At 48.9% G+C, this 16,968-nt stretch overlaps 7 protein-coding genes across 7 annotated transcripts; 3 read left to right on the top strand and 4 right to left on the bottom strand.

Moving 5' to 3' along the window:
- Positions 1 to 1,232: 1,232 nt before the first annotated feature.
- On the top strand, positions 1,233 to 3,578 carry HOO65_080396 (glycosyl hydrolase; the record flags this gene model as incomplete). Its single annotated transcript, XM_071004172.1, has 6 exons — positions 1,233 to 1,372; positions 1,429 to 2,268; positions 2,330 to 2,721; positions 2,787 to 2,969; positions 3,037 to 3,249; positions 3,307 to 3,578. The coding sequence occupies 6 exons, from the start codon at positions 1,233 to 1,235 to the stop codon at positions 3,576 to 3,578; spliced, it is 2,040 nt and encodes a 679-aa protein (XP_070856626.1).
- Positions 3,579 to 3,758: 180 nt separating this feature from the next.
- Positions 3,759 to 4,343, bottom strand: HOO65_080395 (uncharacterized protein; the record flags this gene model as incomplete). The annotated part of the gene is made up of 1 exon (XM_071001551.1): positions 3,759 to 4,343. One exon carries the CDS (start codon positions 4,341 to 4,343, stop codon positions 3,759 to 3,761), a length of 585 nt encoding a protein of 194 aa, XP_070856625.1.
- Positions 4,344 to 5,648: 1,305 nt separating this feature from the next.
- HOO65_080394 (transcription initiation factor TFIIF subunit beta) lies at positions 5,649 to 7,018 on the bottom strand (the record flags this gene model as incomplete). The annotated part of the gene is made up of 3 exons (XM_071004289.1): positions 5,649 to 5,975; positions 6,086 to 6,282; positions 6,484 to 7,018. 3 exons carry the CDS (start codon positions 7,016 to 7,018, stop codon positions 5,649 to 5,651), a joined length of 1,059 nt encoding a protein of 352 aa, XP_070856624.1.
- Positions 7,019 to 8,285: 1,267 nt separating this feature from the next.
- HOO65_080393 (uncharacterized protein) lies at positions 8,286 to 9,578 on the top strand (the record flags this gene model as incomplete). Its single annotated transcript, XM_071001550.1, has 1 exon — positions 8,286 to 9,578. One exon carries the CDS (start codon positions 8,286 to 8,288, stop codon positions 9,576 to 9,578), a length of 1,293 nt encoding a protein of 430 aa, XP_070856623.1.
- A 2,237-nt stretch (positions 9,579 to 11,815) lies between these two features.
- On the bottom strand, positions 11,816 to 12,877 carry HOO65_080392 (putative prohibitin-2; the record flags this gene model as incomplete). The annotated part of the gene is made up of 3 exons (XM_071004337.1): positions 11,816 to 12,127; positions 12,217 to 12,572; positions 12,640 to 12,877. 3 exons carry the CDS (start codon positions 12,875 to 12,877, stop codon positions 11,816 to 11,818), a joined length of 906 nt encoding a protein of 301 aa, XP_070856622.1.
- A 462-nt stretch (positions 12,878 to 13,339) lies between these two features.
- HOO65_080391 (dna cross-link repair protein pso2 snm1) lies at positions 13,340 to 15,940 on the top strand (the record flags this gene model as incomplete). The annotated part of the gene is made up of 1 exon (XM_071001549.1): positions 13,340 to 15,940. The coding sequence occupies one exon, from the start codon at positions 13,340 to 13,342 to the stop codon at positions 15,938 to 15,940; it is 2,601 nt and encodes an 866-aa protein (XP_070856621.1).
- A 278-nt stretch (positions 15,941 to 16,218) lies between these two features.
- On the bottom strand, positions 16,219 to 16,746 carry HOO65_080390 (U6 snRNA-associated Sm-like protein LSm2; the record flags this gene model as incomplete). The annotated part of the gene is made up of 4 exons (XM_071004400.1): positions 16,219 to 16,250; positions 16,345 to 16,447; positions 16,517 to 16,664; positions 16,733 to 16,746. The coding sequence occupies 4 exons, from the start codon at positions 16,744 to 16,746 to the stop codon at positions 16,219 to 16,221; spliced, it is 297 nt and encodes a 98-aa protein (XP_070856620.1).
- Between the last annotated feature and the right edge of the window lie 222 nt (positions 16,747 to 16,968).

Genomic DNA, 16,968 nt, shown 5'->3' with positions numbered 1-16,968 from the left:
CTTTCTTCTTTCCCTTTATCAGTACGATTCTATGGGCTTCTCTTTTTCCGGAAATTAAGCTGTAGCTGGGTAACCAGAATTCCGCCTAATTTCTTCATTCAAGTGAGGCTGGAAAAAAAGAGCGCCATGATGTCTTTATATTTAGTAAAGAGAGTCTATAGAGAGATGGTTTTAGAAACACCCTACAGCGCAGACATCAAGATAGCTCTATAAATCTATCTAAACTTGATTCAAATGAGATTAAACACAGATTAAAGCCGGAGAAGGACCAGTACACCGGCATTTCTGTAGTCTCGGTTGCAGTTGGTCTCCCAGAGGCAATGCTAAAGCCGATTTTGTGTTACACAAGTGTTGGAAAAGTGGGTCATTTCGCTAAGCTTCAGTCACCCAGAGTTTATTTCAAAGCAAAACAGGACTCCAGATAGTGCAACTTTTCGACAGCTTAACACCTCCTTCCTACCTAGCCCCATTCCAAATTGCATATCACTCCCCATAAAACAGCGAGCCATCTTGTTCTTCAAACCCTAACTGCTGGATCTACCATCACCCACCTATTTTCCCAGTATAATCAAATCCTACTACTTATAGCTCTCCTAGCTGTGTCATCAGGGGAGGGGACATGCGAAATAACACTGGCATTGAGCTCAAAAGGGATCACATCACATGCGAACTATAAAAGTTTGTGATGTAGTATACGATGGCATTTCATCAATCGGCCATGTTCTCTGCTCAGCCAGCCGTAATATCTAACCCTAAGCACTAGCTTTTTGTGCTATGACATAACCCTCAGTCTCATACCAACGCCACCCACGAAGCAGCCATGGACAGCTGAGCAGTCAATCTGACATGCTTCCGGTAGTCCAAAACCACATGATGTCATCCAGCTTGGCTAAGAGAAAAGCGTCTGGAATCAGTCAGCATTCGGTCGTCTTTGTCAGCTTTACGAGTTGCAGTCAAGAAGGTTGAAATGATGCCTGTCAGCACAAATAGGTGACCCCCAAGTCTTCTTATTGGACGAGTCACTTTACTCCACGATAGACGGAAAGAGAAAATGAAGTTAACTATAATCGGATACTTGGGTTTATATATATATATGTAAACTTCTGTCCTTTGCTCATTAGCCTCTGGCTTTTCTCTGTTTCCTTCACGCTCTTCACTCTCAACTCCCTCTTCATATTTCCATTGCTTTCTCAGTAGTTTCAAGCCCCTTCCAGCAACATACAGCTTTTATCATGGCCGATGGGCAAGTTTTCCAAGGAGCTGCCCGCTCCCGCAGTGGAGGCTATCTCCCCATTGAGAACTACGGCATGATCGGAAATATGCATACTTGTGCTCTCATCGGCATGGATGGTGGCCTAGACTTCATGTGTTGGTAAGTCGGTTACTAGGAGGAAGCGCAGGTAGCTTGTCCCTAACGCACTAAACTAGGCCAGATTTCGACTCGCCCTCCGTCTTTTGCAGACTCCTTGATAAAGACAAGGGCGGATACTTTAGCATTGCACCTCCTCCACACATCAGTTGCACCACAAAACAACAGTACTTGCCGTCATCGTGCATTCTCCAAACTCGATACATACATGAAGATGGGGTTGTGGATCTAATCGACTTTTTTCCCCGACCAAAGAGTACCATTTTGCCAACTCGGCGTTCCCACACATCCTACCGCGAGGCCACACAGGTGCAGGAAGAGCTGAAGAAGTGGCTGGTTCGTCGTGTGGAGTGTGTTCGTGGCACCATGGTTATGGATGTAGAAATTTTCCCTGCGTTCGGTTATGCCAAAGTGCCACATGAGACCGTCCTTGAACAAGGACCACACTCACAGACTGGTGATAATAGTAAGGTGGCAACTTTCCACACCAAAGATGTCAAGCTCCAGTTGGATGTGACGGTAGATAAGGGAGAACATGAAGGGCCTCATGAGGGTGAATGCCCCATGATTATGTTCCAAAAGGTCGAAAAAGAAGGCATGCTGGGTCCCGGGGTCGTGGCTCACATCACACTCAAGGAAGGCCAAGCAATCTCCTTTGTGTTACGCAATGATCTGGAGCAACATGTTACTACTAATATCACTGCCCAGGTGCTTGATGCTCAGCAGCACGACACTCAGGAGTTTTGGTACAAGTGGATATCCAAGAGCAAATATAAGGGTCGCTGGAGGGAGGTCATTCATCGCAGCTTGATGATTTTAAAGATGCTTACTTACGAGCCAACTGGCGCAATTATCGCTGCCCCGACCTTCTCTATCCCCGAGGACATAGGCGGGACGAGGTATGTTGGGAGAAGCACATCTATATGACTGGAGCCTAGGACATATGCTAACTTTGACTAGAAACTGGGACTACCGGTACTCATGGGTCCGTGACGCGAGCTTTACAATCTATATTCTACTTCGTCTTGGCTTTGTTGCTGAAGCTGACTCATACATGGAGTTCATGATGGAGCGTATCCAGTACTCTCGGGGCCCAGATGGCGCGCTACCCATCATGTTCACGATTCATGGCGAGACTGATATTCCTGAGACCGAACTGACTCATTTAGATGGCTACCATGGCAGTAAGCCTGTGCGAATTGGCAATGGAGCAGCGTTCCACCAACAGTTTGACATCTACGGCGAGCTGATGGATGCTATCTACTTGTACAACAAGTACGGAAAGCCGGTTACATGGGATAACTGGGTTTTGATCCGCAACATGCTGGACTATGTGCTTACATTGGTCAACGGTAGGACGCTTTCGTTTTTTATACCCGCCCCAAACCGCCAAAGTGCCATACTAACAGTAAGCAAGAATCTGATATGTCCATTTGGGAGGTGCGCAACAACAAGCAAAACTTCACCTACAGCAAGATCATGCTGTGGGTAGCTTTCGACCGCGGCATCCGCCTGGCTGAAAAGCGATGCCTCCCGTGCCCCAACCGTCCAAGATGGCTAGAAGCCCGCGATGGACTAATGGAAGAAATTATGCAAAAGGGTAAGCAAGACAGTTCCTCTTGGAAAATGGGGCGAAAATATTACAACTAGTGCTGACATCTTAGCAGGATACAACAAGTCTCTCAAGTGCTTCGTTCAGAGTTACGAGAACAATACTTTGCTCGATTCGTCGATTCTCATTGCGCCTCTTGTGTTCTTCATCTCGCCCAATGACCCACGGTTCCTTAGCACAATAGAAAAGATTTTGATGCCTCCAGAAAAGGGAGGACTGACCTCCACAGGCTTAGTGTACCGCTATGATACTGAGAAGTCGGCTGATGGTACGACATTCTCCTTTGCACCAGCCAAACTACATTTATGCTAACATAAAGCTGTAGGAGTCGGTGGCCGGGAAGGGGCATTCAGCATGTGCACTTTCTGGCTAGTCGAAGCACTTACACGTGCAAGCGTGTATGAGCCCAAGTATGGGCCGTATGCTGTGAGTATCTTTGAGAACATGCTGGCTTTCTCTAACCATCTATGCATGTTCTCTGAAGAGATTTCACGGAGTGGTGAGCAACTAGGCAACACCCCGCAGGCATTCAGCCACCTGGCACTCATCAGTGCTGCCTTTAATCTCGACCGCGTGGCAGACTCCATGAAACGTTGATATGCGTGCACATTTCCTGAAAATACATATCTTTTTATTTGAGATGGTATGTAAGAAAAAAACAAGCACAAGAACTCCCTTATTCAATAAAACCCAATCATGATATTCGTAACCAAAAGTGCCATCCCAATGAGTGTCGTAACCATATATCATCTAGTGTCGTGAGGAAAGACCGCCCGGTCATATGCTGAGCCTTGGTATGCTAGGAATAGAGATATATCCAATGTCTTCCAGTTCGTCAAGGTCATCCTCCTCGGCGATGGAGCCCAGCGGCAGTGCCCGTTGCTTTGAAGCATTGACACAAGCGGCGGAATATTCACCCAGGCTCAGCCCATCGTGGTCTTCGGGGTCCGAGTCATCACTAATACAGCCCTCCTCAGATGCGCTCAGGGCTGGCGTCGACACAAGCGAGCTTCTATGACTTGCGCGTCGACCTTTGCGTGTGTCTTCTGTATCCCAGAAAGTCCAGGGCTTTTGGTGGGCCAAGGATGCTTTCTCACGTCCCTGAGCTCGTGCTGACTTGAAGTCGTCGACACGTTCCATACGCAGCGATGATGTAGTCACCAACTGGGCAATAGACGTCAGCACACCGTCAATGCGTGCGCAGGAGCGGCATTTCGACGGGTTTCGGATAGTAAAAATTGCACGCGACCACTGGAAGGCACACCTTTCATTCGGGTTAGATGGCCGCCGCGAGCAGGCTGATATGAGGGTGCCGATGGACATGTGGTGGCAGATGTGTATTGTGCGGCGATAGTAGCACATGACGAAGGAAATGTTTGGTTCAATATGGCTTAGAGGAAAGGTTAAGCGACACAGTGGGTAGAAGAAGGAACAGCGGTAATAGTTCGCATCCAATCGTAGTTCCCGAGCAGAAGTAAGTTTGGCTAGCTAGCATATGAATGCAGCGGCAGCAAGAGCAGGAAGAGGAAGGCAATGGACACAACGACAAGACGCAGAGGCGCGGTGCACAATGGCTAGTGGGGGACAGTGGCACTTATCAAACAAGAGAAGGAGCGCAAACACAGGACAAAATACAAATGAGGAAAGCTAGAGGGGTCAGAAGAGGCAGAGCCAGCTGGGAAGGGGCATTGCTGTGGGTGGTTGACATGCCATGCCACAAGACCAACCAGTCACAAAGCAGAGATGGTAGGGCTTTTTGTATCTGCTGTTATGCCACTCCACCGCACCAACCAGACAACCGGTCAACAGAAAACCTAAGCTTTTTTTTGCGCATTTGTTTTGCTGAGCTGTTTGTTTAGGCATATAGTTTCTTCGCGGTGGTACCAGTTTCTATGCATGTCGGAGACACACGACGCAGGACATCAAAGAGCCACTAATCCGGACTATAAAAAGAGAGACCCTAAGGAACACGGGCCGGCGCGCGTCCATTGCATTGCTATCAAGTCTTTTTTGTTTCTTGTTTGTAACATGAGGAATCCTCACGAACATTCTCGTTGGCAGCACTGAGCTTGGGCATTTGAGCAAGTGGGAATTTGTACGTGGGTTGCTGGGTAGTCGCAGTATAAATAATAGTAAACAAATGTTTTTTTTAGCTATATAAAGGAATGACTTGGGGCTTGTGCCCATGTTTGCGGCTCCCTTGTTGACGCACCATAGCAAACAGATCAGCACCTAGTCCTTGGTCGCAATAGCGTCTTCTGGAATGAGTGCATCCGTTCCCCTCGCAAAAATGCAAATGCGAGAAAATCTAATGATGCAGACATAAGACAAGTCACGGCACTATCGCGACAACAGCCCGCCTTATACCTTGTCTCGTCTAGGTCTCACCGAAGCTTCCAGACCAGGCCTGCCCGCTCGCCTCACTAGTCACGACCATCGTTCTTGAATCTAATGGAACGTCCAGCCACCCTCGCTACTCTGCATAGAATAACAAATAACAATAAAAATACTTGGTATTATTTCTCTGCAGATAGTGCTAGATAATCAACAATGTCGTCGTCAGCCGCCAGTGACTGATAAGCTCTCTATAAACGCCATGAACTCCAAAGTAAAAGAAAAGGTTGAAGAACATCAAAAGTAAAAATAAAACAAAAGACACGGCCTCTCTCACAGCACATCCTCCATCAGCATGTCGTCATCTTCTTCACCCTCAAACTCGGGCGCCATTTCCTCCGGCTTAGCCGAATTGCGCACGTTCTCGGGCCGGAGCGACCACAGATTCGCAAAGCGGCCTGTCTTGTTGAGCACGGCGATCTTCTCCAGCGTCGTTCGCAGGTACGCCTCGGGCTGCTTAGTGTCGTGGCGTAGCGTCTTCATCGACCAGTACTGGTACCGCTCGAACGCGCGGAATAGCAGATCCAACAACTCGTTCTCAGGTATACGCGCAGCCTTGAGATCCTGGCCCTTGGCCTTGACGGGCTTGGCAGGCGCTTTCTGTGCGGAGGGGAAAAAAGGGAGAGAGGATCACGGTTAGCCTGTGGTTTCCATAAGAAGACTGCTGTGCATATTTCCGCCCTCCATCGTCGAAAAACTGCCAAACTTACGATAAGGTTTGTTTCCCAGTTAGCAGCACGGTTGGTACCAATGTTGATAACTTCTCCCTGGCGCTTGTTGATGATCTCGACCTTGGTGGTCTTGCCGGTTTCGTGGGCATGCATAGCGAGCAGGTATTTCTGCTCTTCGGGGTTTGACGGAGCACAACTTAGATCATAAGAGACCTTGCCGATAATCTTGGTTTTTTCTAGAGTCAAAGAAGAGAGTTAGTTGATTCATTATTTGTCTTTCTCCGTCGCCACAGTGTGCCTCTTATGATACCTGCACTTGTGTAAGCAGTGGCAGCCTACAGAGCCGCAGTCCTAAATCAATCACAAAACAAAGCTCGGAAATGAAGCAGCTACCTGCCAGAAGAAAAAGGAGGGAACCCGGAATTCGAGCAACATACTTGGAATAGCCTTGCGATAGAATGGCACAAACTTCTGGCGCTTGTCATACTTGGGCTTGTCAACCTTTTCCGGCTTGGGCTTCAAAATGGAAAATGGTATCCCCTCCGTGGCCGCTGGATTCCTGTCCGACGACTTGGACTTGAACCCATCGAGATTCTTTTCGCTAAAGAGATACGTGCTCTGCACGCCCGTGCTAATATTCAGGTTGTACTCCTTGGGGATCGGCTGGTGACCCGGGATGTTATCGGCCAGCCTAAACTTCATACGTGGTGGCCCCGGTGACCCATCGGCTAGAGGCTCATACCACTGACGGATGTGGCCGATCGTAATTTCCTCATCGTCATCCAGCTTCGACCACACATCATACAGCGCCTTGCCCACTCGGAATAGGTACATGTTGGCGAACTGGTTCGCATTGGGATTGTTCCCATCCGTGTAAAACTCCAGGTCGCCAGCATCCTCATATATGTCATCATCTTCCGCGCCGGAGGCCATAGGCGCGTCGGGCTCGTTCTTGATAGGAACCTCAGCCATTATCGCGTCTTTCGGGAGCCCTATGGGGAGGGTGGCAATAGTAGCGGATGCAAGCTGTCGAGCTATTGAAAGGGAAATTGATTGTGCCGACACGGGAAAAAGAAAGACTAGTAAAAAAATACTACTTATTGGCGCAGAATTTCGATTTGTCGAGGGCTTGTTGGACTTGCTGACAGAGTCTCTTTAAAGGGTGGGATAAGACTGTAGCTATGGATAAAGCAAAAGAGCGCAAAATGTTTATTGCGGGCCCAAAGAGAAGTCTTGTGCCGCGACGGAGAAAAAACCTAGGTAGTGGCTAGAAGATGAAGCTTGGCAGCTCTGCGCTTGTGATTGTTCGCAAGGCTGCGAGTCGTAATACTACTAGTGCTTTTTAGGGTTAAAGAATCAGCCGAGGATTACCCAGGCATCATATCCACCAATAAAAATCCCCTGGCTACAATATAGGAGTACGTACCTTTTCAGTTGCAGGCACTTAAGTCCCAATGTGGTTTCGTGCGTCTAGGACGGGAACCTACTGCCTTGCGTTGATCTTCTTTAAACTCAAAGTTTGCTTGCTTTTAAGTTGAACGATTAAGAGCAGTGATCTGACCACTGACATCATCAAATCTACGCATTTTATAGTCTCTTTTCCCTCTTCTATTCTTTCTCTCTTTCTCACTGACTTTTTGGCTGTTGTGTCTGTCTTCTGACTCACCTCAGCCTCTCCTTTGCCCGCTTAATCACACAGCCTTGTTCTGTCTACTTACTTGACTGTCATTTGTTGTCGTAACATTGCCAAGATTGTTCGCGTGCATAATCGTGCTGTGGTGGTGCGGGCTTTCAACTGGACCTCATTCTGGAGGCTGGGTCTATCCTCTTTTCCCCCTCTCAATCATCCTTTGGCGTGATAGTAACAGTTGACTACAAGGTGGTGTTTGGATCTTATTGGCCACTGTTGACACTGTAAAAGTAAAGTTTTGGCATCGGTAAATCTGCGAGACTCCAAGTCTCTTCCACTCTCGCTAATACCTATCTTGGTTGAGAGGTAGTTCGGTCAAGTGGCTATTTGTGCTTCTAGCTTCTAGCCCCCCTGGCTTGAACTCTAGAACGTAAGAAATGATATATAAAAGGCGACCTCCTCGCCAGTCATTTCGGGCCTTGCTTCCAATTGCCACCTACACAAACAAGCTCTCTTGACTCTTCAGACTACTAAAGTCTATAACCTTTTCATCCCAACTAAGTATATCGGACTCCACAGCCTTGCCTCATATTCGCAACCATTGAAAAGATGATTACCCTTTCGGAGCAGTGTTCCGCTTTGGCCCGCCAACACTACCATCGAGTCTCCTCTCTGGGGCATTTGCCAAATCACCTTCCCATCGTTGACGATCTTATCCGCGATGTCAAGGATGCCCATCACCTTAATGAGATGTTGGACTCCGCAAAGTATGTGAATAAAGCTTCAGCATCCAAGGCATGGGAGCGCATAATCAACAGCACATGGGGCTTGCAGGTTCGGAAGCACCCTGAGATTCTATCTAGTGGCTTGCCGTACATGAAGATTTATAATATGTACAAGCATATGGATGCCCTTCATAAGGATGCCGCTGCTCGGAAGCTGTCCAAGAACTACCACAATATTGTGAAGGAAAAAGTCCCTATTGTAGCAATGGGCTCGGTTCGGACCAAAAATCGAATCACGAATGTAAGCAGTGGCGGTGGTGGTAACTTTTTTCGCTCGGCTGCTGTGGGCCGGCCAGGCCAGAGCAGCATATTCAAGCCTACGAACTGTCGGGCCACTTCTGGCCTGAAGAGCCTCCAGCAGATCCGTCGGGATATCAGGCATGAAAAGCGAAACACCAATATGGGGGCTCATAGCATGGCATCCAAAAAGAGGGCCGTCATATCTCAGGTTGCCTCGCCTTGTTCCGACAAAACAAACCCTTTTGGCCAGCAACGTGCTTCTGGCTTTAGGAATGCCGGCCTGGAGTCGCGGCCAGGAGCTGCTCGCACAGATGGCCACTTTGGTGCCCGTACTCTCCCCTCGACGGGTCTTTTGAGCGATATGAACGATAGTAATGGGAAGCGGAAGCTCGATGAGACCTGCACTCGCGTTGATGGTGGCCAGCCCGTAAAGAAACCACTGCTTTCCTCTCTCATTACGGCTCAGCCTCCAATGGCCGGATCCTCGGGTACTGCTCACAGACCAAGAGGCTCGTCTTTGTGGTCAACTCAGGGACCACAAAGTACCACCCTGCCCTCCCAGTCACCGCCGCCTGTCTTGCCGGGTTCACCCTCGGCGGCGCGTGTCTTCCCCTTCCGCTCTGAGAGTAATGCTTTAGCACCTAGTTCTACGCCCACCGTTGTCTCCCCAAAGTTGGAGGCCTCGGTTAAAACCGAGCAGCCCAAGACCAAAGGTGTGTCGCGCCCGAAGATGGGCTTGAGTGGCATGATGCTGGCTAAGTCCAAGGTGAAGTCAGGATCGTCTAGCGTGCGCTATGAAGCACGCGCAAAGTCTGGTAGTGTTGCTGGTGCCGATTCTGCAGGCCGACCTGGGGTGACGGACACGAAAAAGACCTAGATTTGAAAGGACTGTACCTTTCTTTTCGCGGACGTTGGCTCCGTATCCTGGCCAAGTGCCGTGTGTCTCGGGTATTTGTACCCTTCATTTCTTGCATGAGCGCTTTTTCATCTCATCTGCTTTTTCTCATTTTATACTTTCTCTAGATTTCTCCTCCCTCCTGTTCTTTTTTTTTTTTTTTTTTTTTGATATCCTAACCTCTCATTTTTCTCTTTCCCCATCTGGGTTTTACAGCACGGCGTTATAGCTACCGAACATCGGAATTTAGTTTGCTGGAATCTCCTTATTTCCCTACATGTACTGTGATATTTTGCCATATCGCTAGTTTCCCTGTTCTCGACAGTGAACGAAGCTGTGAGGAGTCATTTGCTTGCCATGATACCTTTCTGTCCTTCCGCGTGGTGTGAGGCGTTTTTTTGTGTGGTTTTGTGTGAGATATAGAGCTATCTGTGTTCATAGCCCTGGATGATGGCGGCGTTTTTTCTGTTTTAGGTGTTGGGAATATGCGTATATCTCGAGGTTTTGCTCAGACCGTCGTAGGAGAAATATAATGATAGGTCTACACAACATGGTGTGGTACCATGCCGATATATACCAAGACAGTCGTAAATATATGCATTCATTCATCAAGGCCAAAGCTGCAACAGATATCTGTCTTTTGGGCAATCCAGAATCTAACTTACTATTTATCCTATCCTATAGTCGCCAGCCTTCCGAGGTCCCAGTTCAGCCCAGCACGGTCTAGTCCCGTCTAACCGATAGAATACTCGTCTCCTATCCCCATCGCTGACGATATTTCTGTTTCTGTGCGTGGAGGATTGGCTATTGTTTGGCCGTATCTGTATCCAGCATCAATCAGGCCCTGTGTGGGCGTTACTGAATATTTGGGTATAGTAAGGGGATAATACAACATCATCGTAGGAGCTGTATATTTATGCGCGTAGTGGTCTTCACGGTATGTACATGTCGTGTTTTATTATTCGTAGATTGGCGGCGATTGCGAGGGAGGAAACACAGAAGAGGAGTAAAGCTTGGCGCTTTAGAGGCCGCCACGCAGAGCTAGAACCAAATGTAGAGTCTCGCCGGGTTTCAGGTTGTAATCGCTAGCGGTCTTATCGTCGGTCCTGCGATGGAGAAAGAAGAGCAAGTGTTAGCGATGGAGGCGGGTGATGTGTAGGGCGGGAAAGGGATCGGAGGCCAAAAGGGTAGAGTAGGAGAAGAAGAACTATACATCTGCTTGCCGCCAAAAATCAAGCGCTGTTGGGCTGGCGGAATGCCTTCCTTTTCTTCGACAAGCTCTTTGATCTCAAGAACCTGTTGAGCGCATATCATAAACCCACGGTTAGCAAAGCCCACTGCTGTGAGGGGAGGGGAGAGGGGCATTTTTGCTGTCACATGCAACATGCAAGCGACACCCTGGACAGAAGAGGAGGGGACGACGCCCCTAGACCGCCGGCCAGACACTTTGAAGGACTAGACACCGTAGAGAATAACGAAGAGAAGGGAAGCATGCCTTGAAATCATGCTCGATATCGAGCTCAATCTCCTTTCCAGTGAGAGTGCGAACTCTTCATGACAGACAGAAGAGGTAACAAAGCAGTTAGTACAAGCTGCAGCACAAATAAGAGACACGCAGGACAGATAACATTACTTGATGAGCATTTTAGATGACGTGTGTAGAGAAGACAAAGAAAAGCTGAGCAGAAAAAAGAAAAGATCGAGACGGGCCAAAAAGACGTGGTGTTGCTGTTAGTGTTTGTAGCAAGAAAATAAAAATGCCACTGTAGATTTGGCGCCTGACAAGCTTCAACACCTTAAGATTAGGAGCCTTGGAGCCTTTGGAGGGGAGCTTGTTAGATGCTGCGGGGCACTCTTTTAGGCCCCTCCAAAAAACCTAAAAAAAAGGCGGAAGAAGGAAAAAGTGGCGTCACTGAAGCTAAGCTTTCGATACACAATAGGCACAGACACGCTTGGTGATACACTGGTTAAAAGAATAGACAAGAAAAATCCAAGTTATGGGTAAAATACAGTGTGGAGATTTCAGCAGCCGTTTAAGCCTCACCGGCCTCCTCCCCCATCTGACCGGCACGGCTTAATTCGCCTTGACAGTAGCAATAGCAAGAATAGAAACACCAGAAGTAATGATAGTAGAGTGATAGTAGTACACGGAGGGCGCCGTCCCCCACTCCCCTTGCTCCCCTTCCCCTCTCTAGGCCCCACAGACAGCGTCTACTTGTCTATTTCTCCTCAAATACATTCAGGCCCAGGCCATCCGCATCCAGCAGCAGCTTGTTGCGGCCACCGCTCTCCTGGATCAACGCAGCAATGGCGCGGGCATTGTCAATCTTCTTCAGCTCTAGGTACGCTTTGTTCTTCTTGATGGCCTCGCCAATCAGCTCAGCCGACCGCGCCTCACCCTGTGCCTTGACAACCATGGCCTGCTTCTCCTGGCGGGCCTTGTCAACCACAAAGGCAGCACGCTGGGCCTCTTGCTGTGCAATCTGCTTGGCTTCAACGGCGGCAGTAAACTCGGGCGAAAAGGCAAGATGCTACAGACAGAGAATGATTAGTATACATGTACGCCTCCCCAACCTTAGTCTCCATAGCATAGCTACCAAGATCAACAATGGGAACTCACCGTTAGCGACACATCATCGACAGAGATGTTGAATCTTGCCGCACGCTTCGCCAAGTTCTCGCGAACCAGACGTGCCACCATTTCACGCTGTGTGATCAGCTGGCTAGCATTGAACTGAGCCACAACGCTCTTTAGCACCTCGTTGACAATTGAAGGCAACACGCGCTCGTCATAGTCGACACCCAGTGTGCGGTAAATCTGCGGCAATGCAGCCACCTCGGGCCGCGAGAGCACACGGCATGTGATATTAACCATCTGCAGATCCTTGGTGCCTGTTAGCGAGGCAACGTTACGCGGCTTAGCACGCACATCGAAGACAATCGGTGTCTCGAACCACGGGATCATGACGTGGGTTCCTATGTAGGACACATGTTAGCTTAGAAATCTAAAAACTGCATTGCTGACATCGGAATCAGGACCTACCTTCGCTATAGATCTGCTTGCTCACACCACCTAGTCTAGTGTACTTGATTGCACGGTGGCCACCGTCCACGTTGAATAGTGCATTGTAGAACATGTACGAGCCGGCAAAAGCAAGAAGAGAGCCAGCGACTAGACCGGCACCAGGAGGTGTGCCTCTGGGGCTACCACGGCGAATGTTTTGACTCTGGGCCATCTCGCGCAGCTTGCGCATGTACTGTTCCATAGGATTACGGTCCATCTCTTCAGGCAAAAAAAGAAAAAAAATAACTGGTATTAAATCGTGGAATAGCACGAGGTACTAAACTTGAAGATTTCGGAAGGGCGACTCGGTTTGTCTGGAGATTGTTCGTCTGGGGCTAACTGGATTTGTGTGAAAGTTTGAAGGCGTTGATTTTGCAGCCTAAAATGACGAGCAAGTTTAAGTGCAATTCTTTCGCCGTAAGGTTCTACAGCTACCACTTTGAAGCAGCTCTCTATTGTGATCTAGAGCTTTGCATGGATGAATGCCACCAAAAACTAGAGCCTTGTCGCCTTGCCTGCTGCCCCACTTGTATGTATCACGTGATCTGGCGTGGTTGACGTGAGTTTGACTACCACACCGTATCTCGCGTTTTGCGTGTAGGGAGGCTTTCCTTCGGCCTTGCTTTATCAGAGTGTCCTAATCGTCTACTATCTTCACACATTCGACACCTGTATCACAATGGCCAAATTTGACTTTGGGAAGAGAAAAAAGCCAGCCCAAACAAAGATTGCTTTTCCAAAATTGACACCAGAGGAGGTCGAAGCAGCAAACGAGAAAAAAAAGGCAAAGCCGACCACCACCATCCTAAGCTTCTTCAAAAAGGTTGACCAGGATGTCCTTTTTATATCAGAGGATGCCAAAGCTCTCTCGGCACTAAATAGAGCTGGGGGAAACCTAGAGGAGAAATCACCAGACGAAGCCGATATCCGCTACAATGAGTCCAACTCCCCCGTCAAGCGCCGGAAGCTAAGTTCCGAACCGGAGCTCCCCGAGACAATCCGCCCTGAGATGCCGCCTCTGTTAAAACGTTTGGCAGAAAACCAAGATCAGCAACCGTCTATACCCTCGTCTCCAAGTAAAGGCGCCAGTAAGGTTGGCGGTTTTGTGTTTGACGACTCAGATAGTGAAACAGAGCCGCTGGACGAGAACCGGGGAGAGTCCGCCGCATTCCAGTTTAAGTCACGAGCATCAAGCCCCTCTCCCATGAAGCCATTCATGCCACACGAGACTTCTGTTTTGGAAGAACTCTTACGAAAGGCTCCAGCAAGCCCACCGCCGGTTTCAACAAGCGCCAACCCTGAGGTTAACGAAGACCTGTCAAATGACCACGAAGACGATGACGAACTCTTCCTTGGTGCAAATGTCATAGACATTGCCGAAGAGGAGCGTGAAGCTATGCTGGCGATCCGAGAACTAGACCGACGTGAGGCTGCTTTGAATGGAATCGTAATACACGACGATGAGGGCGACTTTCACGCACCTGATCAAGAAGACAAGCCTATGTGTCCAATATGTTACGGTTCTCTTCAATTTGCTTCATCTGATGAAGCGACTCGTCATGTCAATTCATGTATTGATGGCAATCCTACACCACTTCCTACAGGTCCCCGTCCACAACCACAGGCAAAATCTTCTTCCTCATCCATGTTTCAAGGTCGAACTAGTTTAGCATCCAAGGCCGCTGTACCAAGGCCAGGCCAGGCTAATCCATTTCAACCCTCACTCACCACTTCAAATACTGCATTATCCGCCTTTTCTAAATTGATGGCTGCCCGGGTCGAGAACAAGGCCTGGTCTGAGGCTTCAGATCAAGAACAGGCATCCAAAGGCAAGCCTGCACACACTAGAACATGTCCATTCTACAAGATCATGCCTGGTTTTTCGATCTGTGTGGATGCCTTTCGCTATGGTGCTGTGCAAGGCTGTAAAGCGTACTTCCTCAGCCATTTCCACAGTGATCACTACATTGGGCTGAGCTCTAGCTGGTGCCACGGGCCCATTTACTGCAGTAAAGTCACTGGGGCCCTCATGAAGAAGCAGCTTCGTGTTGCTGCCAAATGGATTGTAGAGCTAGAATGGGATGTATGTACTGAAGTCCCTGGTACAGATGGAGCTACCGTGACTATGATCCCGGCAAATCACTGTCCCGGAAGCTCACTTTTCCTATTCGAAAAAAAAATGTTGCCAGCTGCCATCAAGAAACAGCGGATTCTGCACTGCGGCGACTTTAGAGCATGTACTGATCATGTTACACATCCACTCTTACGACCAGAAACCATAGACGCGATCTCAGGCAAAGTACAACAGCAGAAAATCGATATTTGCTACCTCGACACTACTTACCTAGATCCACGGTATGCATTCCCCCCGCAAGACGACGTCATCTCTGCTTGTGCTGAGCTCTGTTCCGAAATATCGGCAAACCCCGACTTGCCTTGTGAGTTGTGGGACCGCTTGCAAAAAGGGACCAAGCCGAAGAAACCGTCTCCCGCTGCAATTAGCAAATTCTTCAGCAACAATACCCCCCAAGCCCAAACCCAGACTACCCTCCCCAATGCGCCTGACAAGAAGCTTCTTGTGATTTGCGGCACGTACTCTATTGGAAAAGAGCGTGTTTGTGTTGGCATCGCCAAGGCAATGAAAACCAAGATCTTTGCGCCCTCGCGTAAACTTGCCATCTGCAAGCTCCTCGACGACCCTACCCTGACGGCGCTACTCACGTCAGACCCACTCGCCGCCCAAGTTCATCTGCAATCCCTAGGAGAAATCCGCGCTGACGTTATCGAGGAATATCGCCGCAACTATGGCACACGGTTTTCGCGCGTCATTGCCTTCCGCCCATCAGGATGGACATACCACCCACCGGCCGTGTGCAGCGATGGGTCAAGAGCACCGCCGCCAAACTCCCAGCCAGGCCAAGTACCCACCACGCAGCTGCTACACGGAGCGTACTGGAGAGCGCGGTTCAACAAGTCAGATGTGACAGCCGTCCGTGGGGCGACTAAGACGGCAATGTGCCTGGGTGTGCCTTATAGCGAACACAGCAGCTTCCGCGAGTTAGCGCTGTTCGTCATGTCGTTGAACATCGAGCGTGTTGTCCCCACAGTTAATGTTGGCAGCGATGCAGCGCGAAAGAAAATGAAAGGCTGGATATATCGTTGGATTTCAGAACGGCGTAGAGGCGGGCTTCTCACAGTACTAGAGGGTGATGAAGACTCGGGTCAAACTGTAGATCTTTGGGATGGCAAAATCGGCAAGAGTGGCGGGGTGTGGTGGTAGATAAGCGAGCGCACATGAATGCGAATAAAACATGACAATAGATATCAATAAGGCCAAAGAACCGAAATTTGCCTATAGGCTCCTGGCGAAAGTCTAGATCAATAAGCAGAAGGAAAGAAAATACATGAAGACAACCAAATAGCCAGGTATATAAAGGAGACATCTAGCATAGCAAAAACAAGTGCCGCCTAAGATTGCGCCTTGGACAGCAACGCTACAGAGGGATAATAGATTAGAATAAGGGTGTATGTGTTTTTCGTCTAACTCGTTACTTGCCCTCATTTGGCCTTTTCCCGCTGTGCAGCCGCTTCTGTTGAAAAATGTCAGTATAAAAACAGCAAGGGCCTTAATATGACCGGTGAGACTAAGTGTCACAAGATGCAGTAGCACAAAATTGGGCTTACCTCTTCTTGTAGCGTCTTCTAACAGAGGCACATCCACGTGGTTTGGGGGTAGATGCACGTAGCGCACAACAGAGCCGCGGATGAAGACGTTCTTGACAGAGCTCTAGTGTCGAAGTTAGCAGCATATTCATAGGTCAACAGCCAGACAAAACAAGCATTGGGGTCGACATACCAAATGCGGGTACTTGAGCTCGTTCACAACAGAAATGTTCTCTAGCTTGATGTTCAGATACTGATCGACACTCTTGAGCGTGCCGCGGATCTGGATGTCATTCTTGAGCTCGACAGTGACCTCATGGCCAATGAGCGTCTTGAAGAAACTGTGCAGAGTTCTCAGTCAGTCGCTTCTCTCCCTTTTAGTCCAGGTTATTAGAAGGGGCCAGCTTACCTAAAGAAAAGCATGTTGGCAAGCTAAGGGGAGGAGCCAGCAGAATCAGCAAGCACGGCTGTGTAGATAGAAACAAAAGGAAAGCGAGGAGCCCGTTGGTTAGTTAGCTGTAAGGGGCAAATGTCGTCGAGATGATGGTGAGGATTAGGAATGGCGTCTTCTGGTCGTTTTTTAGTGTCTTCTTTGCAAGTGGATGAGGCTGACTTCAATGAATTCAAAATACGTCACAGCTTCAT

This window comes from Ceratocystis lukuohia (assembly GCF_044167205.1).
Source record: "Ceratocystis lukuohia strain C4212 chromosome Unknown Supercontig8_pilon, whole genome shotgun sequence".
Taxonomy (NCBI): Eukaryota; Fungi; Ascomycota; class Sordariomycetes; order Microascales; family Ceratocystidaceae; genus Ceratocystis; species Ceratocystis lukuohia.
Note: the sequence above shows the minus strand (reverse complement) of the source record. Positions and strands in the feature narration are given on the sequence as shown.